At 39.8% G+C, this 25,991-nt stretch overlaps 1 protein-coding gene across 1 annotated transcript in view; it reads right to left on the bottom strand.

Moving 5' to 3' along the window:
• Nucleotides 1–25,991, bottom strand: part of USP9X (ubiquitin specific peptidase 9, X-linked) — a 131,392-nt gene that overhangs the window by 90,557 nt on the left and 14,844 nt on the right. The window contains exons 6-13 of the mRNA XM_019524162.1: nt 24,475–24,590; nt 23,951–24,202; nt 23,735–23,873; nt 22,324–22,476; nt 14,975–15,079; nt 11,721–11,927; nt 11,151–11,287; nt 697–830 (exon numbers count right to left, since the gene is read on the bottom strand). Of these exons, the coding sequence (XP_019379707.1) occupies nt 697–830; nt 11,151–11,287; nt 11,721–11,927; nt 14,975–15,079; nt 22,324–22,476; nt 23,735–23,873; nt 23,951–24,202; nt 24,475–24,590 (1,243 nt within the window). The remainder of the gene's footprint in view (nt 1–696; nt 831–11,150; nt 11,288–11,720; nt 11,928–14,974; nt 15,080–22,323; nt 22,477–23,734; nt 23,874–23,950; nt 24,203–24,474; nt 24,591–25,991) is intronic.

The following is a 25,991-nucleotide window of genomic DNA, read 5'->3' as shown; positions in this document are numbered from 1 at the left end:
AGAAGGGAGACCTTTAAAAAAAAAAAAAAAAAAAAAAAAAAATCTCTTTTGGTGGTAAAGTGTATACTCAATGACAGAATTAAGGTTGCCTGTGAAGTTTGAATAAGTATGCTTTTAACAGTCTTGTTATGCAATCCCCTAAGTATTTCTTTTTCAATGGAAGAAGAGAGGTTAAAACAAAACAAAATACAAAACATACCCTGCCAATTTCAAATACTTGTCCCATACATTAATGGTAGCAGACCTCAAAAATACTGCAAGAATCTTATAAAAAGTGCTAAGTAACCTGAATACAGGGGTTAAAATTAACTCAGTCTATAACAAATTGTGACATTTGTTCAAAACTATAAATGAGAAGGTATCTAATATTTTTAACAAAAAATAGCATTCATAAATAAAGTAGGAAATAAGAAGTTTATCTTCAAACTGGAGATAACATGAAAGCAATGGGACTGCCTCCTTCCAAGCTTTAACTGAAGAACACACATTAACTTTCATATTTCCAATTAAGTAATGTGGTCCATTTCAAATTTAAACTTGTTTTCACCGAAGCTACCCTGAGTAGGCTACCAATATAACAAGCTTTAAGGTTCAACAAGCGTTCTACATTTTACCCTTAGAGGATTCAAAGCAAACAATTCCATTTTTAATCCAAATTATCAACTGCTTAACTTGTGACAAATGCATAGAACTTACCTTTAGCATACTGTCTCATGCTTTCCATATACGCAGAAAGATTTTCTGCGACCAGAGTAACTAGGGCATGATTGTGCTGAAGTTGATTGATTAAATCATGGCGGTAAAACACATGTGGACTTCGCTGAGTTTGGCTGCATTTAAAATATATACGTTGTAAGAATGCAGAAATATTTTGCATCTAATTAAGTGTTCAGAAAACATGATTAAAATGTTCTATCCTGTGAATTTTCAATTTCTATGAATGATTTAACAAACAAAATAAAGCCTCTGCTTTATTGTTCTCCCTCTCTCAAAGAAGGTACACAAAAGTCATCATTAAAAACAGTTAAGTAAGAAAGACTGAATAGTTACATCAGGACTGAGTAAAAAAAATACAAATTTAACATGGAGATAAATAGTTCTATGAGCTGGTAAAAGACTGCACAACCAGCAGAATGCAGGAGTAGAAAAAAAATGAAGGTCCCTTCTTTCCATGAAGCTGAAGAGGGGCTGTCCTGCAAGCAGGAGAGTGAACTCTTATTCCAAAGGAAGCAGAATATTAAAACAAGTATCAGTGAAGCAGCAGATGATATATGCTGCTTTTTTTTTTAAGCCTCAGTTACCACACGCATTTTCACTTTTTTGTTTTAATTTATGTAATCTGACAAAGCAAAAGAGAACACTATCCTGAATAGCATATACTCTAAAATTTAAAAAGCAGAACTAGAGATGAGGGTAAGGTTATACACAAGTAACTGAGGTGGTTAATGATGAATGGTCAAACCCTAATAATATCAAGGTTTTTTTGTTTTTAAATGAGAGAGAGAAAATAAAAATCTTCTGAACTACCCTATAATCCTACCAATACTTTGTAAAGAAAGATTCATGGAAAATTTGACTGAGGAACAGCTAGTGGTCTTGTACACCAGCTCAAGAAGGGCTATTCAACAGAGGTATTAATGAAACCACAGAGAAACTTGTAGGAGACTCATACAGTGATATAATGAAAAGATGAAGGGGGGCAACAGGTTAAGCCAAGACCAGAACAGATGAGTATGGAGGGATGAAAATATATAGGAATCCAGCCACATAAGGACCATCTTCTCTGCTCTCAGTTTAAGACATTTTCCTATTCTATTCTTTTCCAACTCTATCCATCCTCCTTGTTGTGAAGTAGCCATCAATATAAAATATAGAGGACTAGAGAAATTAAATGCAATTCCCTTGGAACATCTCTGTTTAACTGACACTTTATGTAAGCGACTTCAAACCAATACACTTGTCTGGAAAGGATAACATTTAAATTATAACACTGGAGACTTGAAAAGTTGGTGTCCACGTAACCAGAACCACATATAAACATCCTGCTGAATCAAGCTGGCAGGCGGCTCATACAATGCTAGCCAGAATATTACAGGTTGTATATCTAACAGTTTGTGCTTCAAGAGGTAGGTGTTTATATTTAGCTTCAAAAAAATCAGAACCATCAAGAAACTAATTACTTGCAATACATTCTGAGCAACTTAAAAGAGTTTTTGATAAGGCCCAAAATATTATTTATTTCCCATTGTCCTAAAATGCTTAAGCTTGAAAAAATAATTGTCAGCTACACAACGCTACCAGTACATTGTATTAAGAGCTGAAAATTTTGATCCATACATTTTGTTTGTCTCCAGATCAATAGAGATAATAATCTGTATCCCAAGAAGCTAGTATTTTTTCATGACAAAGCACTTTTCACAAATCATTTACAAAGCTAAAAGTAAGTAGCAGTTTTACTGGTGCTTTTCACTGCCCCTTTCCAAAAAGGCTAGAGCACGCTATGGTCATTTTTCCCCACTTAATATTTTGAATTTAACCTAGAAATATTATATTTATTTCTATTTCTTCTTTCTTCTGAATGTCCTACACTGAACCCCCTAGATTTAATCTTCTATCTCCAACTCCAAACAAAGTTGTCTTCAAATAATTTGCCAGGTGCTACCTTAATCATACTTGCATTGAGCTGTGATAGTCTTATGACCTGATCAGAACAAATTGAAAAGAGATGGATTAGCTGTACAGTGCTTTCTACTTTGTTAAATTCTTGAAAAAATAATCACCCCATTTTCTATTCATGGAAATCCATTAGGAAAAGGTTCTTCCCTTTTTGTCCTCCATAAGAGTGACAGACTAAGGGAAGAATTTTTACCACTGATACGGCTATGAGAGCTATGTCTATTTGCCAAAATACATTTTATGAAAATACTGAACTCCACAATGTAACTATTCAAGTTTTGCTCTTCCCCTGAGATGGTTATAGTTCAGCTAGTTGCCAGCTTAACTGCTGCTCTAACATATTCCTCCAGTAGTAAGCCATGTGTAGAAGAGCTATGAAAGACAGAAGTCAACAGCAATATTTGACAACACAAAATGTTACTGTCAGAAGACAAGTATGCTAAATATAGAGAAACAAATTTGATTTCCAAGATGTCAGAATACTTGGCTGGATGTATTAAAGACAGTAGACTGAATTATTGATTACACTGTACCCAACTGGCAGAATGGCAGAGACAAGAAAATTAACACCAATTAAAGGAGAAACGTATGAATTTATCTTTAAAAACATTAAGATTTAAGTTGCATTTACTGATAAGTATACCTTGACCAGTACAACTTCTGACCTTCAAAACAGAAAAAGTCTCCAAACTATGTTATGGTGCTTTAAAAGCACAAACTAAAGAAAAGGGCAAATGTTACTTTTCAGACCACCAGACAAGGAGCCAAATTTACTGCTGACATAAGTGGCTAATGTTTGATTGACTAGGACCCTTTGTTGGTGTGAAACCTTTCACCTGTTAAAAACAAAACAAAACAAAATTTTGCCTCCTTGATTTTACTATTCTAACAAAAAGCAGTTTCCCTAAAGATGCATCTATTGCCTTGCCAAGTAGTTATAGTAAACACAAGACTTTGGTCTTTTATAACACCTACACCATCTCCCTGAAAACATTTCCTGTGCAAATGAGAGAATGGAATTTATCCTTACACATCCAACTGTGAACTTATGCCCTTATCCGTTTCTAAATAGTTCTTTAATTATCAATGGTTCAGGCACCCAGTGGGAAGCAGGATATATTAGCATACAGACTGCGTACATCAATATGCAAGCAAGCTTCATGCAGTACTCTTTAAAAGAACTGTGTCAAATCTCTCTGATTTTTTTTTTCAATACAAACTTTCAAAGTTTTTAAAAGGTTATGGAGAAGTTAGAGAGGGTCCAAAAAAATGGGCGACAAAAATGGTAAAGGGCCTGGAAGGCAAGCCAAACAGGAATGTTCAGCTTGCAGAAAAAGTGCTTGAAAGAGGACATAATAGCAATCTTTTAATATATGAAGGGCTGCCATAAAAATGAGAGAACACCTTCTCTCTTATTGCAGAGAGAAGGATGAAGACGAATGGCCTGATGTTGCAGCAAAGTAAGCTTAGACTGGAAATTAGGAAAAATATATCTTCATCGTTAGAACAGTTAGGCAGTGAAATAAACCACCTACGAAATTATGGAATCTCCATCACTGGAGGTGTTTAAGAAGAACTGGATAAGCACTGGTCAAGGACGATCTAGGAGTAGCTATGCCCATGTTCTACTATAGGTATTTCCCATGATTCTGGGCTTTGCTGGTTGCGGCATGGGGCTTTTCTCAGAATCACTGGGTGCTGGCTACAGCCAAGGCTATGGATGTTGGCTGTAGTGTTACAATGGTCCTGCTGGAACTTAACTCTGGAGGTTCCTGGCTAGAGGATCTTGCCCCTGTGCTCAGGGTCAGACTGATTACCATATTTGAGGTCAGGAAGGAATTTTACCCCATAGTCAGAATGATACAGACAGTGCAAGTTTTTGCCTTCCTCTGTTGCAGAGGCACGGCCCTCTTCCTTGGACCTCTCAAACATTTAATCTCTGTAGAAGCAGGACACAGGCTGCCGCTGTCCCCGTTTTACTTGTGGCATCTTACAGTGTTGTCTTGTGGTTGTGTCATGGTTGACTAGGTATTTTTATTAATAGGCTGCACAACTGATTTGTACAGGACAGTTTGGATAGTGATGATCTCGCCTCTGGTGGGGGGGATGAATGAGATGACCTCTGGAGGTCCCTTCCAGGCCTACTTTTCTTTGATTCTAAGAAAAAATGCTAGAGATTCAAGTGACAAATATGTGACAAGGTACACTGAAAACAGTAAACACTAAACATATGCATTACAAACTCCAATGGTTTAATTGTTAGAGTTATCAGAACTCAGAACCCTTACTAGAGGAAGAAAAAAAAAGCCAGTTAATTCCTAATTAAAGAAGATATTCTGAATCTCAAGTAATCCAAGCAGCCTTGTTATATATATTTAAAAAAAGCTCTTTGACAATTATTCCTTCACAGGCAGAAGTTTTATAAATCATTTTTGAGTTAAAAAAAAGGAGATTTCCCCTATACAGAAGAAATCCCTTCTCTTTTGAGCTACATGTATGAAGCGCCACAAAGCTTGCTATGAATGCCTTATACTTCTTCAAACTGTATACCCGGAATTTAAATAACCTTATACTGCAAAAAAGATTTCCTTGAAAACTAAGGAGCTGTAATGGTCTGAGTATCTGACAGTGTCCAACTATAACAGTATTCCAGGGTGGGCAAAATGTGGCCTGCGGGCCAAATGCAGCCCACCAGGCCATTCTACCCAGCCTATAGGGCCTTAAAAAAATTAGAAAATTAATATTTATCTGCCCCTGGTTGCCAGTCATATGGCCCTTGGTGGCTTGCCAAAACTCAGTAAGCAGCCCTCTGCCCGAAATAACTGCCCACCCCTGCAGTATACCAACAGACTTGGCATATTGGCCACCTTTCCTCACCAGACATGAAAGCACGTAAAATGTTGTTAAGCTCTTTCAGACATGAACAGAAATTTGGATGACCTGACATCTTTGTGATGCTCTTAGAACAACCAAGACTGCATACAATTTAAATCAATAATTTCAAGCTGTCAAAAATACATTTTAAAGCTTTTTTCAGTCCAGAAAGATCCATCAAGATTCCCAAGGCAGAAAAGAGAAAAATATATTTGTTGGTAACTAAAGTTCTTTAAGAGGTGTTATCAATATGTACATTCCACTTTGGGTATACATGCAGCTGAAACTCAAAAGATATTTTTGCATTTACAGTATGCATACAATCCTCCTTTCCTTATGTTCTGTATGCTCTGTGCTTCCCACTCCTCAATTTCCTCTCAACTGCAGGAACACAGAATGTGAGGGAGTCAGAAGAAGAAAGGAAGCAGCACAGGAAAACATGATGCATATGGACAACACATTTCAAAAGAATTCTAGTTTTCTCTTTTGAGTGCTTGTCTGCTTATATATATTGCACTTTGGGTGACTCTAAAACAGCAATCAGATCTCTGGGAAGCGAGTTGCAAAGTTCTAGGCCTCTACAACTTGTTCACCGATATATACTGTCTGTTTTAAAGGCTTCCATAAAAACAAAGTACTTGGCAGAAGGGAATGTGCGAGTGTGGGCAGGCCCACGATTGCAGTACTTCTGGATCCTTCAGCTAAGGAAATGAACAGCCATTGGGAATTTCTTAAAGATGGTTGGAAAATAAGGCTCTCCTCATATCAAAAACCATACATAATTTATCACTATGTATTAGTATGTACGTGCACTCGCATGCACCACACACACGCACACTCTCTCAATCTCTCTCTCTCTTGCACACATGCACAACAATGCAGAGGGGATCCATCATTAATACCTGGATGTCATTCATCCTTGTCTTGAAGGTGATGGCTGCCCTAGAAAGATGTCTGCATACATAAGGAGCAGCAAACTGGTGGTCAGAGCTTCAAATGCCGTCTCCATCAGGGATATGAATATTGGCTCTAGGTTCCACTAGAAAATTAAGCCTTTTAACTTTAGGACACTACGACTTTCATTGGAAAGAAGTAGGCTACGCTAACAGTCTGATGAATCTTAACAAACCTTAGGAAAAGGTCACTATACTTCAGCTCCAGAATGTAGCCCAGGATAGCTGGTATGGAAACCTGGTAAGATCAAAGGTCTTACATGACACCAAACTGAAAAATATCCAGTCCACTTACCCAGCTATGTCTGTATATAGTCAAACCTTTTCAAGTAAGGATGAGAAGGTCTCAAGCAAGGTATGAGCACAAGCCTGCTCCACTGTCATGAACTGTCCAGAATCCATTCTGCGACTTGGAGAGGATAGATCTGGGTGGAGCGTTCTTCCTGTGTTCTGGGCAAGCAGGCCTGGGAGCAGCAGGAGAATTCTACAACTCTGACACCCAAAGATGGTCTTGGAACCAGTATTCCCTTGGCCAGGATGAATCAGCAGTGTCAGTCACACGCAGTCCCACCTTACCTTGCACAGTTCTCACAGAACTAGAGGTGTAGGAAGAGCTCCTTTAACCTGAGAAGTGGCAGAATCAGGGCTAGAAAGCTCTGAAGTCATCCACCCAAGATGCTGAAATATCTTAAATAGGATAAAAAGGAGAGGATAAGGGTCAAGCAACTACTTTTCCTGTTCCAGGACACTCAACGAGGCAGGGAGAGGCTTCTGCACTATATGACCCGTCCTTAAAAGTGCTCCAGCCCATGGCCTGAATGGCCACCCTGGAAAACTGCAGAAGGATCCCTAAGACAACTTGGATGGAAGTCAGGAGGACTGCAGTGGCCAATGCTTTTCTTCTAAAAAGGTCCCATGAAAGTGATACAGGACAAATGGGTAGATGAACTAGGACCATGGTCAGAGCCCAAGGAGAAGTCTGATGAGACTTCTACCAGCTGTGCCAATTATACAACAGCAAGAGACAGATCCTTTAGCGGGAATGCAGCTGGCAGGCCTAATAGTTCTATGGCTAGGTCTGGTGGAAATAGGAGAGCAGCAGGGACTCCAGTTATGGCTTAACTATAAGATTGATTAGAGCCGTATATAGAAACAATCCCACTGGAAATGGTTTCAGCAGATGAGATAAGGTGACAAGAACTTAAAGTTCTCAGTGCCAAAGCAGGAATCTGTGCCAAAGTTATGGATCTCCTACAAGAAAGTAGAGATGACAATTCTGATGAATGTCTTAGTGTTTTTCTGTGGGCTTCCTGAACGCCACCAGAACCCAGCGTCAGTTCTCAGGATGCTGCCAAGGTTCATTATAATCCACACACAGCAACGAACTTGCAGCATTAGAGGAAACAGGGGAGATGGAGAAGGCGTCTTCAAGGAACCTCAGATCAGTGACCTTCCTCTGGAACCATTTGTGGGACTTCAACCACGGAAAGAAGGTCTCTTCAACAGAATACTGTCCCCCCCTCCCCAGAAGCTTCCATAGACACTGTGGAGTCCAGTGCTCTGGAATCAGAGGCCAACCCTATAGTACTTATTAAAGGAGGTAAACCTGAAGATAGGCTTTGCATTCCTTTCTAGCCCAGGAGATCAATTATTTACAGATTAAGTTCTTCCCACAGATAATTAAGTCAAACAACACATCAACTCAGCTAAATCATGAGCTAGCCCCACCCCCATAAGCCAATTGTTCAGCCCCATGCACTGCCCCAGCACTATGCATGGCCCAATTACACACCAGATCCAGCTATGCACCAGCTCAACCCTGTGCATGGGATCTGGTTGTGGAGTAACCCTGCACAGCAGCACAATCTAGCACACAAAGCCATGTCATCCAACCTCCTGTGTTTCCCACATCCAAAATTTGGCAGTAGGGAAGCTCCAGCTAACACTGCCACTGCTTCCCCTACTCCTAAATTTTTGGATCCATGGGGAGACCCACAAGTCAGATCTGGCCCATGGGCTGGAGGCTGAGGTCCACTACCTCATAGTACTTCAAGAACTGGCTGAAGAGCCTTTAGCAAATATCTCCAACAACTCATGGAAGACAGGTGAGACTCCAGAAGACTGGAAAAGGGCAAAGATAATGCACTTATCTTTGAAGAGGTGGAAAAGGTAAATCCACACTTACAGAATAATCATCCTAAATTAAATTCCTGGAAAGAGAGCAAAATAATAATCAATTCATACATACCTATAAGATAAGATTGGTAAATAACCGATAACTTCAGTAAAAAAAGAAGCAAAAAGCTCAACTTAATTACTGTGAAAGGGTTACAGGCCACGCAGATAGGGGAGAAACAACAGACGTGATCTATCAGCACTTCATAAAAGCTTCTGACACTTTCTTGCATGTCATCTTAAACAAGCTACGAAACATGGTCTAGATCAGTGGTTCTCAGTCTTTTAGACCCAAGGAATGCCTCTATAACACTTGTTTAAATTTACCAGCATCCTTTGAAGATTGCTAGCAGAGAAAGCCCATCTTTCCCCACTCAAGGGAAACATACCCTCCCCAACTTTGCCCCAATGCATGAGATGCCAACGGAACCTGCAGGGGCAGTACTTAATGTATCCCCTCTGTGTTGACGATATTACTAATCTGGACTCTCAGGCAGGCCAACAACAGAAAAGCTAAGGGGGCAACCCATCCTGCTACAGCAGCTTCCAGTTCCTGCTCCTCACAGCATCTCCTAGAAAGAGGCATAGCAGGGCAGTTCCACTTGGCAGCAGTGGGGTAGCACCCTTAAAAGGGCCTTACAATAGCCCAGGGTTCCAAACCTGTTAAGTAACAGAAGAGACTACAAAGGGGAGATGTAACAATCTTCAAACATACAAAAATAATGCAGGAAGGAAGGTTCTAAACTATTTCTTGTGTCCATTAGAGATAGGACAAGAAACAACAGGCTTAAATTGCAGCAAGGGATGTTTAGGTTACACATCAGGAAAAATCTAAGCATAGTTTAGCATTTTAATAGATTATGTAGGAAGGCTATAGAATCACCATCATTAGATCTTTAAAAAAAATGTAAACCAATATCTGTGAAGACTGAGTTATGGTATCGTAAGTTGATCCTGTGTTGGGACAGAGGGATGAACCAGATAACCTCTGAAGGTTCCTTCCAGTCATGTTTTCTGTAATTCTAGGAGACTATCCTTATAAGAGGCATGCTCTTCCATGGCTTAGCCGCAAAAAGGACATAACTGGACTCCTAGAGATCTGGGAGAAACATGACAACAGTCTAAGACGACACTGCCTGATCAAACGAATTTTACTTGGGTGGAAAGCCACAGGATACAGGCTATAGAACATCAGCTGATGTCTTGCTACAGAAAGTGATACAGATGAAGTAAAGGTGAAAAATAAGAAATAGGTAATGTTTTCCCAAAAGGGTTACAGAAGAATGGGGAGGAGGGCAGGGGGGGGAACGCTGAAAGGCAGCTTTTCTTCCTAAGGCTGTAGACGAAATGCAGGCTAAATTGGACTTCAGAAATATCGTCTTGAGGCAAGACTGTTGAAACTAACTGAGGAGCTGTTGTGGAGCATAAGGAGAGGCAGGATACACACATACTGTACGGAAGCTACCAGGGAAAAGGTCTCCCGAGTTGAAAGTCCTTGAAGCACATGCACAGCCACAGTGAAACAGTGAAATGTGTGTATGGACAAACACATGAATGAGAACCTCCTCAAAACAATAATACTATACTCTAAAGCAAATGCTATATATGCTCATCACTCAAGTTTTTCCAGACTTATCCTTTCTTGTAAGCTGCTAGGCTACTGAAATTGATTTGAATACTGCCTGCTGACAAAAACAGTTTTGATAAAATTAGTAGAGCAAGAAGTGTGACACTGGTGTCTACAAGGCAAAAAGATTCTGTAGTTTGCAGGCAGCTCAACATAAATGCTGAAATGTTCATGTTTTGGGGCAGAAGGGCTGAGATATTTCTAAAATGGAAACATTAAAAAATAAAATAATGAAAATGAACTTGTTAAGTTTCAACAAGTCTCATCAAGTAAATGATAATAGATTTGAACTTCCAATTAATTTAATTAAAAAAAGAAAGATAACAACCAATTTATTATAACTGGAGGATATTTTTGCAGGTGGAAAGTCCTAAGGAAAGCAAAAGGAGATTACTTAAGCAACTTAACGAAAGGCCAATGATCTTTAACAAGCACCTACAATATTTAAGTATTTTTAGTCACTACCAACAGGATGTCTCAAATCTGTGAGGTAATACTACCATGAAACAGGCAAGTCTATGGTAGAGGCAGGAAATAGACCAACATTTCCTATAACTTAATAAAACCACTGTTCAACTGACACAGAGGGCACAGAATTACAAGACAGTCTTTCCATACTATCTACACCTGAAGTCGTGAAATGATCAATGATTCCACTGAGCCCAAATACTTAAATCTAAGAATGATTCAGATGTACACATATATATGGTCACAAATGTAAAAAACAAAAGAGGAAGTTAATACTTCAGGTTTAATTAGTTATGCTTTTTTGATAAAAACTAAAGGTCTATACATTTATCCAAGTCTGTTAAAAATTAAAGTTCCATTCATATTATAATTCTTACCTCAAATTTTGTGGTGCTTCACCAAACAAACTACAAATTTCTCTTATTTGTTTCAGCGCAGGAATGACCCATTTATCATTTGTGCGAAGCTCTTCTATAAAACGATCTATCCACTGTATCTTTTGGGTATCCCGATCCTTCAAAAACAAAGTATTCACAATTTAGCACACAGCAGACTTCCCTGATACAAGGGCCCATTTTTACATATACAGTAAACTGGTTAATTTACCACTCCAAAGGCAAATGCAAATTATCCAACAGTGACCATTACCAGGTACTGATAATTGGCAGGGGTACAACAGGGGTGAGGTGGCACTGGTAAGGAATCAGAACCACATGAACTTCCAGCTCTGTACTTAGTTACATTACAAGTAGTACCCTCTAACATAAACCCTAGAATGTGTCACATTCAAAATATATCCCATCATGCACTTAAAGAATCCCTTGATGCTGTTCAAGGACACTGAATTATGCATGACGACTCTTTTGCTATTAATCTGCCACATCCTCCTAATTTTAATGAAAGTATCAACAGCTAACTTTACAATAAAACCATACTGAATTACTCACCTGTGAACAGCTGTAATCTAAGATTTTAATATGGGCACTAAGAGCCTGGTCCATGATATCAACAGGTACATCATCACTATGTGCCAAATTCCACAGAAGATTCAATACTTTGTGTGCCATCACACCATCCTTGTCATCTTCTGCAAGGCGACGGATTAACTCAAGTAATTTTTCACGTTGTTTTTTGCTTGCGTTTGTCCAACTTGCCTGGTAAACAAAATTTTATTCCATATGAAAATCTGTAGGACTTAGTTCTATACATGCCGAGTTACAAAAGAAGCAGCAAACAGTAAGTTAAATGATAAGCGAACCTGTTTTTTCAGTTAAATGATACAATTATTCCTCCTGTTTATTACTAATTGTTGTACAAAATTCTTTATTTTTTTATTTTAAGAACAGAAAATTTTTTGGGATCCTTTAAGGAACACCAATATGCTCCATTGTTGTAAAGCACCTGATTACACCGTTACCGCTGACATTTTGAACTGCAGCCAAAATTAAGTGAACTTCAGTTTTGTTTTCTGACGTCTCTCTTGCCTGTCTGTAAAAGCGTTCCAAATAATCATTAAAATTTTGCCATTTTGTATTTCACGTTATTAACTGTGATATGTCTGACACAAAAGTCTGCCTGATAACACAGAATTTTCTTTTATCAGTTTGCCCAACCCAAAACAAACTTATAATATGTAATTACTACACCTCCTTTTTCAAAGCAGACGACAAATGATATTAGCATTTACCTATATGAATACAGATGAGTAAATATGGACCTGATTTGGAGGAACAAACAAATCTGGAGGGGCTATGGATGCATGTAAGCCTTAATAGTTTAATTACATGAAAACATGACTAGAGGCTTCTCAAACCAATTGTACGTGTACATCAGAAAAAGTAGACACAGATTTGGTAGTGTGGAAGTGCCCACTGATTTCCAGTGTATCTTCAGGCTCTATAATACTCAATAATTAAATGAGAGTATTTCCAACTACAAATACGAATGCCATGTTTTTAAAAGCAACTGTAAGCACATACTTCAGAAGAGGAGCTGGTAGGGGTGAGGGGGCCTAAAACAGTTCTAAAAATTATTGCATATAGACAATACAGAAAAAGCTTCGTTATCCGGCACCCAAGGGGAATGAGGGGTGCCAGATAACAAATTATGACGGATTAACTGAGTGGCATGAATAGGCATCTTTGCCTGTTCAGGCCACCACCTCTCCCGCTGTGTCCAGGGCATTGCCGCCCCTCCTGCCAGCCCCAAGGGACAGGAAGGAGGGCTCCAGGCCGTGGGGGCTTGGCAAAACTGGAAGTGCTACAGTGGGCACTTCTGGTTTTGCTTTTCCCTTACAAGCTGGCATGCCGGTTAATAGAGCATGCCAGCTTGTAAGGTACAGGATAGCGCAACTTTTACTGTATTTGGCATTAGCACGTCAAGAGACAAATTTCAGTGTCGACCAGGTTACAAGTACAATAAGTCACACAGCTGAGCTACAGACATACAACATATTACTACCTAAATTAATAGTTACTTTACTATTAAGCAGTAATAACAGCTACAGCAGCGTGGGGTGCCAGCCACAGGGTGGGGAAGGGGCCACTTTCCCCGACCCCGCACTCAGCTTTTCCCCCCACCTCACTCCTTCCCTGCCCAAGGTCCCCCCCTGCCCTTCTCCCCACCACCCTTACCTGAGGTTCCAGCATGGGGGCAGCCACATGCTCACAGGCCAGAAGCCCAGGCTGGGGTGGGGGGTGGAGCTGGGTGGGCCCTGCTGTTGTGGGAGCCCACTAGGCTTCCCCTGGGTCCTACTGCCCTTGGTTCCCGTCATTTCTGACAGGAACCAAGGGCCGCTCAATATTAATTTTTTACATTTTTAGGGGCCCTGCAGGCTGGATAGAATGGCCTCATGGGCCGGATCTGGCCTGTGGGCCATACTTTGCCCACCCCTGCACTATGAGCTACATGTGGCCAAGATCAGGGAATAATACACCCCATTAAGATGGCACACTGGAAAAAACTGGTACATTATCTACTGTGGGAGGTTTCCAGGAATGCAAAAGATCAGTAAAAATGGAATCGTCTTGATGCTATGAGAAATGTCATCATTGCATGGGATAAAGTTCCACCCTATATTATCAGAGACTACTTTGTGAAGGGTGGCTCAACATCAGTGAATGTTAACTCACAGTTCTAAGGTGATGATGTTAATTTTTGCAGAAAGTAGTGGTAAAAGAGCAAGCTAGGACACCCCACAGAGAAAGACACGGAAACAAACAATCAATGAATTTGTCCATGATCAATGTAAGATGGTTAAGCGGACCACAATAAACTCTTTAAGAAACTGTGAAAAAAAATTATACAACTACCATAAAGTAGTTTCATAGAATAAATACAGTGTAGCAATTTGGATAATTCAAACCCATTTATTTCAAGGTCAGTATTTGTTGGTCCCCTGTGCTTCAACTTAACAAGGTTTTACTGTATTAATCATAGCGACAACATGGAATGCTACAATATAAGAGGACTTCAGTTCAGATGCAATCTTATGATACTGGATAAGAGGATGATTAAAGATGCTATAAGGCAGCTCAGTCTGGGCCATTGTTACTTTAAGGCATGTTAACTCACTGCTACCTCAAGTTAACTTTCTAACTTTATGTGGAAGCTAACAAAAACCTGGGCAAAATATTTAACTCCACCTATCTGCCTTTTATTTATTAGGATTTTACTCTTATTCTGGTTACCACAAGCAGAGATGCAGTTAGCCATTTTAACATGAAGTCAAGTAGAAGGCAGGGTAGAGCTGCACTTTATAGGCTAACCAAAGTAGATTACAGATAGACAGGATCTATACCCATATCTGATGAAGTAAGAATCAGCCAACAAATGTCTGTGCTATAGATATATCTATATCTACTTTGGGTGAGGTACAAATCTGCTCTGCCTCCTAGTTACCGTGCCTCCCCTTGCCAGACCAGGAGAGCTTTTAAAATTTCCTTTATTTTCTGAATAAAACAATAGCATTCAAGGAACAGAATTACATGCAGTAAGCCTGTAAGCTCCAATGAAAGTGCATTAGCTGAAAGAGTAGAGACAAAAAATCCTTATATTTTCAATTACATGAATGCATAAAAAATGCAATATTCTGCATATTATGTGTAACCACATTATTAAACACTGCATCCACTATGTTTAAAGGCCTGTTAACTGTGTTTGTGACACATAGTAATAAAGGAGTTGAAATATGCAGCATTACCTTAAAACAATCAAACAAATGATCAAGTTGTTCAGGAGAGAAATCCCAAGCCAGCTTTGCAAGGAGGTCATGTACATTCTTTACAATGGCTTCATGTTTTCCTGCCTGCCAAAAGCAAAAATGAACAACTGTAGTTTATGATACGAAAAAATGTAGTAAGATACATCCCAGCTACATATAGCTTCATTTTTCACTTTTGGGGGTGGGATTTACATTTTTCATCCAAACAAATGCTAACTTTCCTTGTTATACAAGCATTCTTCCCTGATCCCTCCCCATTTGTTTGCAATTCTAGTTTAGGTTACCTATTAAGAAAAACTCTCTCCCTAGGATGGTAGTAAAGCACCGAAGCAGGCGCCGGGGGGGGGGCGTAGAATCTCTGTCCTTAGAGGTTTTTAAGACCTGGATAGACAAGGCTTTAAATATAGTTGGGGATAGTCCTGCTTTCAGCAGGGGCGATGGATGAGATGACTTCTTGAGGTCCCTTACAGCCCTAATATTCTATGATTCTATTGGTGACAAACAATTAAAATTGTTAACTTTTATTTACCACATCAACACCATGCATTCAAAAAGGCTACTTGCACTTTGGTTGTTTTGATAATTGTTACTCTTATCTAATTTATCCACCATAAACCACTATTAGTATTTTATTTCCAGATTCACCCCCATATTGATTCCACTGCTGATTATTTTCCTCAAGTTAATCTTATTTTGTTATTTTTAATCCATATTTCTATATTTTTACCCTTTCTTATTACTTTACGAGCCTTTCACTTTGTGGACAGCTATGAACTCCAAGGTTCCTACACAAAGAACAACAGACTATATTTAAACAAAGAAATCAAAATTACTGTGTTCTTATTTCCTTTTTCAAACTTTCCCAGTTTACCATCTGTAAGGTTAAAAACAAACATAAAATTTCCCCATTTCTCCAGAGATGAAGTATTTTACCCTATGAACCTACCACCAATCCTATTATCCCATGTTGAGTACTGGTGATGTACCCAAATTAACATTTTGCCCCCAGACAAATCATAGCTAATGCAGGTTAACTGCAGTTCAAGCTTTGCATAAACAACTATCCTATACCTATTTTAATACGGGCCAAATCAACCCTGAATTAAAGCCTAAATCTCTTTGATGACCACGTTAAACTTTACATTCAAGGTGACAATTTCTGTTGCTCTGTCCCTTGGCAGACAGTCACCATGGGATTGATACACAATCCCAACAATTGTGCTTGTGGCTATGCTACATAGGCATGGCAGAATGTGCAATTGAGGATCAGATGCCCACTGTGCCATATCACCAGCTGCACCCTGGAGGCTGAGTGCAGAGTGATCTGTGCTTTTAGGCTCCAAACTGCAGTGCAGCCTGGGAGAACAGATCAACTGTCATTCCCAGCCAGGGAGCGCAGCAAAGTCAAGGGCTCCAACATGCTCCTGGCTGGCAGCAGCAAGCCTCAGTGGCACATAAGCTATTAATGAAGAGGGGGAAATACTCCCTGTGATTTCACCCTCCTTCCTTCTCTGGCAGGTCTCTACAACTAAGGTATTATCACTTACTCTTCTTTGCTTGCAGAATTTCAAATTTCCAAACCCAAATGAACTAATTTTATAAGCAGGATTTCATGAGATGTTTTGACATGTTACACTGAAATCTACGGTATAAGTTTCAGACCTACTAACAGCATAAAACACAATGATTTCCACTGCTAATTTCAGATTAGCTTTATGCTACCATTGTAAGAAGACTCAAGTTTCCTTGAAAGCATGGGGAGGACTCACGAGTTTAAAACCACTGGACTCTCCTGTTACTTCTTTTATTTCTTTAAGAAAAACAAAAACTAAGCACATAGCAATTCTGAAGCTTTCAGAAAAAAATCCCCAGTTTAAGACACACACACACACACACACTTCCATATTCTAAATATCATTTTACACTTAATTTCTACAACTGGGTTCTACAATTCAATGCACTTAATTTATCCTAGAACTTGCTTCTCAGAGATTAAAATTTTTCTGATTCAAGTTGTCAGCAGGAATTTCCCTCGTCTTCTAGCACAAAACTTGAACATAATACAAATTTAAAATCGTTTGCTACTCCATTATTTAACTACTCCACCTCATTCACTGACACAGAAGAAAAGCTGGAATCACACATGTACACTTCTACAGAGACATTTAGCCAGCAGTCTGAAAGGACACATGAAGCAGGGCAAAGTGGCACCTAAGAGACTAACTGGTTCAGAGAGGCATGAGCTTTCACAAGAAACAATCTACTTCATCAGATGCTAAGAATGGTCACATACACATTTTATATTTGTATATCTAAAATTTCATGTGACAGATAGAAAGCAGTTTGTGTTCTAATTTGCCTTCAGTAGAATTTCTACTTAACTACGATTTCTCTTGCATAAACACACATATGTTTAATAAGGCCAGTTCATTTCTGCTCTTATCTTCAAAAATTTTTCCATTCAGAGGCATACAAAGCAGCTGCCCTTTTAGAGCAGATTCTTAAAACTATCCATTAATTTTATATTCTAAGTTTTACTTTTTGCTTTGGCACCACTTTGAGACTGTTCTTGTAACGATTCCTACTGCATCTTTAATAAAATCAAAGTTGGCTCCTGTAATTTTAATCACACATTAAGTTACACAACGGCCCTCCTAAGCAAAACTTCTGCCAGGCAAGTTGCACAATCTTCTCTAAAAAAGTCTTATATAAAATATGACCATTTCTTCAAACTGCTCTGCAATCAGGTGGTAGCAGCAGCAGCAGCAACAATACAGAATGACTTCTAAGTATCTATTAGCAGAGTTAGAGTCTTTCATCTTTTCATAATCCCTTACTATTAGGGCTGTGCGAAATTTCAGAAGCTGTTTAGTTTTGGAGGTGTTTTGGGCTGTTTCAAAACACTGAATCAAAACGGAAGGCTCAGAAACATCTCCGAAATGAAATGAGGCATCCAAAACATTTCAAAAATGTTTTGAGAAATTTTGGAGTTTTGGAGCTGGGCTTGCAGGGAAACAGCTGTACACTGCTGCCCTGATGCATAACTCTGCTCCACAGGGAGCAGAGATCTATGTCGGGGGTCTTCTTGCTGCCACTGCCTGCCCTGTTCAGCCTAGCCTGCACAGGGCAGGCAGCGGCAGCGAGAAGACCCTCGGCACAGATCTCTGCTCCCTGCAGAGCCTAGTCACATGGCAGGGCAGTGCTGGTCCCTGCTGTGTGAAATAACTCCACAGGTAGCAGAGATCTGGGGCTGCACGGGGTGGGCAGCGGTGGGAAGGAGACCCTGGCACAGATCTGTCTCCGCAGGGAGCAGAAATCCATGCCGGAGTCTCCTCACCACCGCTGCCCGCCTCACGTCACCAGGGCAGTGCAGGGTGGGCAGCAGTGATGACACCCCTAGTGTAGATCTCTGCTCTCTGCGGAGCCAAGGTGAGCAGCAGGGACCAGCAGGCTTGCTTGATGCTCTGCGCTGCTTCCCTGCCCTGCGATCTGGTGCGACAGGGATCAGAGATCTGTGTGGGGGACTCCTCGCCTGCACAGAGGGCAGCGGCCCTTCCCCTCTCCCGGACAAGCCACACAGGGCCCCATCCTCCCTGCAGGGGTCCTGTAGTCCCCGGCCCTAAGACCCACCTGGCTAGGTAGGGCTGCGTGAAGATTCCCTTGCAGCCCATCTGAAATAGATTCAGAGGAGATTCAGTGGAGCCAAATCTCCGAAACAGATTCGGCTGAAACAAAACAGAATAGTGATCCAAAACACCAAAACGAATCACTGTCCTCCGAAACTGTCAAATCCGAATCAAAACAGCCGTTTCGCACAGCCCTACTTACGGTCTCACTGCTGTGTTGGCCCTTGCAGTAATCTCCTAGCCTGGTTGATTTATCTACATGGCCTAAGTGATGCACTAGATTGCAAATCTGATTTTAAGAAACCAGTATAGTTATTACAACTATTTTACAAATGGGATTTGACTGTGAACTAAAACAGCATCTTTTTTTGCTGAGACTGCAAAACACAGGCTGAAAAAAAGATGGCTTTGGAATGATGGGAGGTCCACAATTAAGGCCAGGGGCTAGACGCATCGAACCCATGGAGCTACCGGATCCGGTGTCTATAACCAAGAAGTCTCAGGGGTGTTCCAGTGGTGGGGGCTTTGGCCATGCTTGTGCCATTACCAGAAGGCAAAGAGCTGTGCCTGTACTGCAGGTGGGAGGCAAGAAAAGCCACTACCACTCCAGTAGAGGTGGCCAACTCAGAACACCAACCTGCCTCAGATCCTACCTGGGCTGTTCCAGCCCATGGCTCTGAAAGTTGTCATTTGCTGAGTTATGGAGTTTGCGGTCCAAAACTCAGGAGATTTAATTTCAAACTGCCTGCCCTATCACTTGTCACAGCTGTCCAACTGGTAGCCTGCAGACCGCATGTGGCCCCCAAGCAGTATGTTCCATACAGGCTCTCACCATGACTGCCTCTGCCCTCCTCCCACCTATGCCTTGTGCAGTCCTCAGCTGCCTGCAAGTTGAGTAGTCTTAATTTACAATCTGAATGCCACTAGGCAAGTTACTTAAGTTGCTCTGTGACTAAGCTTCCCAAAGAGGGAATAAGTGCTACTTCTCATTCCTAAATTTATACTTACCCGAGTTAATGAGTAGAATAAAATAAAAAATTAAATTTAGCCCTTCCACCCAAATGACACACTGACCTAAACTTTACTCTTACACCTGGATTAGTCACTGTTTCCTATAATTTATAACCGAACAGATCTTTCGCCATGCTCATCTATCACATGATGATCATTTGATTATTTTTTCTAGTTTCTTCGACGGGGGGCAATTTTTTCCCTTCTCCTGCCCTACTGTGATCTCAAATCCCTTTTCTAATTGACCAGTAAGTAGGAATTAGTGTGTCCCACCAATTTATTTTTTTCCTCCTCATCTCACCATGTACCACATAAGTCATTCCAAACTGCAAACAAAGGCAGGAAAACATTTTTTACAGTACTACCACTCACACTAAATTCACAATATTTGGATTCAAGGGAAATTTACAAAATACACTGAAAAAGATGGGCTCAGGAACAAAGGAAATTTGTACCTTTACTGGATACCAAAAGCCAGGCATGAAGCACAGACAGTGACTTTATGGCTCATTATAATCTACCTGCTGTTCTTTCTGCACTCCATAGGTGACTAGAATCCTTCTCCCCTCTTGAATGGTGTTGCTCTTCCACTTTTCAGGTTCTTTCCTTCTGCATTTCTCCATTTGTTTTTTGTTTGTTTGTTTGTTTTTTTTAATTACAGTAAAAGCTCTGTTAAAATCAGCATCTTACAAGCCAGCATGCTCAATTAGCCGGCATGACGGCTTGTCAAGTGAAACTGGAAGTGCCAGCCATGGCACGTCTGGTTTCTCTGAGCCCCCACAGCCTGAGGTAAAGCAGCGTGTGCTGCTGAGCCCCCAAAGCCCAGGGGCATAACAGGGCCTGCCTCCCTGTCCTGTGGAGGCCGCAGGGCCTGGAGGGGCAGCAGGACACCCCAGATGCAGTGGGAGGGGCAGCAGCCCAGGCCACTCAGTTAACCGGTATATTTTGTCATCTGGCATCCCCCATTCTTGGGGGCTGCCAGATAACAGAACTTTTACTGTAGTCCTGATAATGTCTCTTTGCTCTTTTTACAGCTCTGCTCCACTCCCCTAAGCCAGGAGCATCAAACTTGCCCCTCCTTGCAGGTGGGTCCCAGATCCAGTGGCAAAGCAAGCAGCATCCATGGGGTCTAGTACAGCTGTTGCTCTCCCTTTGCAGCAGACCCTAAGTTCCCAGACCTCTGGGAGTACCGTGGGCCAGAAGACAGTTCCTCAGGCTGTAGGCTGACAACCCTGCTTTAAAGCAGGCTGTTTTTATGTACTCATGGGGTTTTAACCAGGCTATTGTTCAAGCTCTGTCTGCTTCTTTCTGAAATCTGAAGAGTGGTACTTTGTGCCCAAATGCTTGGAAAATCTCTCCCAATCATGCAGTTGTTCCAATAAAAGATACCACCTCCAAAAATATCCTTACCATCATGGCTACAACATCACTTCAACACTGCTCTTTCTATACCAGGCATTCCAGACAGCTAATTTTGGTTCTGATCTTCTAATACAGAGACGTCAAACTTGGCTGCACCCTCAAGCTCAAATCTGGACTATGGGACTCTTTGCAGGCCAGATACAGACTGCACAGAGCCTCCCAGGCTGGATTCAGACCCAGCTCTCACTTGCCCCCATGCTGCTGGCACACGTGCTCATTGGGACTCCATCACTAGTTCAGTGGCAGGCCCTGCCCCCACATCCCCAGCCCCTCTGGGAGCCCCATAGGCAGAGTGTAACAGCTTAGTGGGCTGCACATGGTTCACAAGACATATGTGAACAAAAGTATCTGTAACCTCTACTTCCTGTGGAACAGCCACTCTTCTTAACTCCATTTAGTAGGATAGCAAAGCGTTGTTTAGACTAAAGGTTATACTACAGCAAAAGCTGCATTAACCGGCACTTTCTTAGTCGGAAAACTCTATTACCGACATCTGAGCGACATGGCAAAAGCGAAACCAGAAGTACCACTTCGGGGTTTCACCGCCACTGTGAGCAGTTCTTGCCAGTTCTTCGGCCCAGGGCAAAGCAGCCTGTGCAGATCCCCCTTCCCTGTCCCCTGGTACACTGACACTGAGGAGAGCACCACATGGTGCACATCTGATTAACTGGAATATTTGATTAACCAGCATCCCCTATTCCCAGGGGATGCTGGATAACAGAGCTTTTACTGTATTTTATCCTAAATACCAGAAATTCACACTTAAGTATCCTGTCTTAGTCTCTCATAGCTCCCACTGTTATTTAGCTCATATGTAAAATAATTCTGAAGAAAAACTATTTAGTAAGCTGGTTCATTTACAACCGAGGTAAATTCTCCTCTTAATATATGACTTCTTGAAATCTTCTCACCAACAATTGCTTGAGTTTTAATAGATCTTAAATAAACCTGTCTTCTATGCATCCTGAATTCCCCCTGTCTTACAGTTGGTCCTTGCATTACACATGTAGCATATCCAAAAACACAACCTGAGGTGAATCCATCCAGAAGTTTAAAAATGAACTTTCATAATGTGCTTTTTGCTTATAACAGGCATCATAACCACAAGCAGCCCTGAAAGCACACTCTCCTTTATGAAATCTAATACTCTTCCATAATAACTTGCTTTTATGGAATAAATTATGCCATTCATAAAATTCAACCTACTGTCAAAAGGTGATGTAAGATAAGACCACTACTCTTCACGCATAAAACAATTCAATTCTTTACCTGTGCTGCCCAAATGTTGTCAAGATCTTGCAAAGTTAAGGCTTTTTCTTTGATGACAAACCGAAGAATCTTCTCTAACTTTTCTACATATTGAGGTTGATGAAGACTATCTCGTAACACAATTGATAAAATATTATTCTGTTGGATCCATTCCTAAATTTAAATTGACGGGTAGAAAACAATTTTCAAAATACTAAAATTTTGAGAACACAATTTCTAGTCAAGAAAATACAAACCTGAAACAGAATATATACTTTATATACAATCACTCCATCTCTAAAAAATAAAAAAAATACACACACAAGGGCAGGCATTTATCCTTCCCTTTCACTTACGTTAGACAAGCAAAAAACAAAGCAAATCCGGATTTTACACGTTTTGAAACCTGACTCATTGTAAAACATAGAAAAGGAAATCTTTTCCTGCAGCTGTGCTCTAAAAGCATTATCAGTGATATTTACCACATCTGGGAGATTAAGAACTTCAGTGGAAAAGGATACCAACTTCAGTTTCACCATGCTTGAAAAAATCCTGATCTCTGAACATAAAAATTCTCAATATCTTCAAGTGTCAAAGGTGGTGGGGGGGATGACTGAGCATATACTGTTTTTTTAAGCAACTGAATTATCCAAATGTCAGAACTAACTCACTGAAGACACTTCAGTCAACTCATCATAGTATGGCATATTACATAGAAAGAGAACAACTAAACACTAGAAGACAATCAGAAAACGAGCCAGAATTTGAAAGATACTATTTATCTGTATATACGTCTCAATTACTACCTGAATTTAGAGGCAAGAGTTGAAGCAAGATTTAGGAATATTTTTAATGCCATCTTCTAAGGGTAACTGATGCCACTCAAGGCATAAATGTAATTTAGCTTGTTGGTTCAGACTGAGGCAGAAGCAGAATATATGTGGAAGGCCAGAATCAAGAAGAGAATAAACAGATATTCCTTTCAACTAACTGTTCTTGATTACACAACTGGAAGATTCCAGTTGGTGCCCTGAAAGACTTAGGCAACCTTAGTTAAATGGAAACATTTCAGTTATCAGCACCACATTTTCAAGTTTTGCAGAACAGCTATTGCAAAAAAGATTTCATTATATTAGCACAAGCTAGCCCTTGACACCAAATTCCACAGATGTGTCAAAACAAGCTCTACTTACTTCTCACAGGTCCCTGTCAGACATTATATTATGGCACAATTAATGCATTAATCATGCCATAAACAGTAGCTATAAATACTCTAATTTTCATTACCAGAGAGACAAGCAAAGGATAGGAATCCAGAGTACATATATTTGTATGTATGTGTATACACACACACAGCTATGCTTAAAGAAACAAACATGCAAAAAACAATCCACCATACTACATGATTTAGGCAAAGAACAAAACAACTTACTGCCATTCTTTCTGCTGTAAGCCATTCCTCTTCTTCAGGATTACCATGCCGATGAGTATAATATGACACGCTAGATATCACCTTGTTAACTTCATTTAGTGCATTCATTTTACCATTGAAAGAAGAAATTTGTAACAATCTGTAAGAAAAGGTAAGTGCAAGATGTGTAAACAAAATTACAGAAAAGCCCACACTATAACAGGAAAAACATCTTACCTAAGTATCATTTTTAACCTAAATATTTCTAAGTTTTTTACAGTTTCTTCTTGCCCTGGGACTCTTGAAGCTAAGTTCTTTAGAGATTTGATTATCATTGACAAAGCATCATTTTTGGCTTCATTCTTTGCTTCTTTTTTCAGTTCATCATCAGTTAAGTTTTCTAAGAACTGTGGAACCATTTCTATAATTGGAAGGAAGTATTTCTTCACCGTATGTAGCGTTAGAAACTCATAGCATTGTCCAAATGGTCTGAAAAAACAAAAAGATGAGTAATGTAATGTGAATACTTGACTAATTTTATTAAGATGCTGAAGTACTCTGTTGAGAAACCCAGCTAACTCCCAAGTAAACAAGCAACCAAAGAAAACAAGGTAGTAAAGGTAACAAGACAGCAGATCACATATCATCCCCCAAGAATTAAACGGATAACCAGATCTTCTGTTTCATATTAACTTTTTAATGCTAATGAACACCTCCCAACTATAAAATGGAGATAAAAGATTGCTTTCTAAGGAACTTACTTGATGAGAGCTGCAATTATTTGGACATTCAATGCTGATCCACTCATAAAACGATCATGCAGGATCTGAAACCCATTTAATGTGCCAAACTTGTTGATGAGATCTACTAGCCAACCCTGAAATACAAGAAAGTGGTTGGTTTGTTTGTTTGTTTTTAGAAAAATGTATCTTTAAATTATAAGCCACTACAAAACAAAAATAATCACTTTTGTTTTGTTCTATCATTGCACAACAGCCTGGCAAAAGCAATAGAAGTTGCGCACGATTCCTCTATGCAACTTAGGACATACTGTTTCTAAATGCACAGCAAAAACTAAAGGACAATTCTGTCTTTATAACCAAACAAGCAAGTTTAATACACAATTTAGCATGCACACATTTGTCAAAAATATTTTAGTAGATGGCTAGCCTTGAGTACTGAACAGTAACTAAATATCTACTCATAAGTATTCTTTGCCAATTTTGCTATGTACACATTTGTTGGCTTATTTTTCACTTAATAATATGAATCCTCTTTTTTAAAAGACGTTCCTAGTTTTGAGCAAATTAATCCACCAACTAACAAAAGTAAAGCAAGATGACATTCTTTAGGTGAACTCCCAGCCTCGTTAAAATCAATGCCAAAATTGAGCTTGACGTGACAAGGATTTCACCCAATTCTTATTTCCTTAAATAAAAATATTTCCTTTAAGAAACCCTAATAAGATTATCAAACACTCATTTAGCAACAGTGGTTCAACAATACTGCTATAAACGTACATCTCTGATAAAACTTCAAACAGTAAGACAAGTGCACTATACCTATAAAAATGTAATAATCACCTCTCCCCAGATCTCTTCCTACCCAATATCTCCCTGTATCACTGAATATCCATATATAAAGAACATTTTTCTAAAATAAGACTTATTCCCTCGGGGTGACTTGCCTACTTTTCTTCATCATATCACAGGAAAATTCACATTTTGCTATATTAAATAGTTCTTCTAATCACATGCAATCACCAAAAATGGGCATAGATTTGCCCCACCATTTAACCCAGACATCTTACTTCTACTAAATTTAGTATCTACGTAAACACAGTTTCTTTAGAAAATATGTACACCTAATTTGGAAGTGATTGGTACAATGCAAGAACATTATAAGCATATAACCTCCATTACTTCCTTGAGTGTCTTCTGACCACTGTCACTCATGAAAGTTTGGCAGGCTATATTTTGGTAGATCGATAGTTGAGCTAAACAGACATTATGATGCTGCTTTAACAAGCTCTGCATCTATGCTAGATGGCAGATCTAAGGAAAATTTTTTTTTAAGTATGAATCAAGCTCTAATGGCAGCTCTACTATTTTTTAATATGTTTGAGGCAGGCCATGGAAGAGGCATTCATTCTAGTCAAGTGCTTTCTAAACCCTTTGACAGAAGGAAAAATAGTATATTTAGACTTTTTGTTGAAGTGTTATATTCCACTTAAAGACAGTGAGATGCAAATGTCTGACCTTTATTCTTACTCCAGGAA

The sequence above is a fragment of the Gavialis gangeticus genome, unplaced genomic scaffold (genome assembly GCF_001723915.1).
Source record: "Gavialis gangeticus isolate Ggan-Ray unplaced genomic scaffold, GavGan_comp1, whole genome shotgun sequence".
Lineage (NCBI taxonomy): Eukaryota > Metazoa > Chordata > Crocodylia > Gavialidae > Gavialis > Gavialis gangeticus.
Note: the sequence above shows the minus strand (reverse complement) of the source record. Positions and strands in the feature narration are given on the sequence as shown.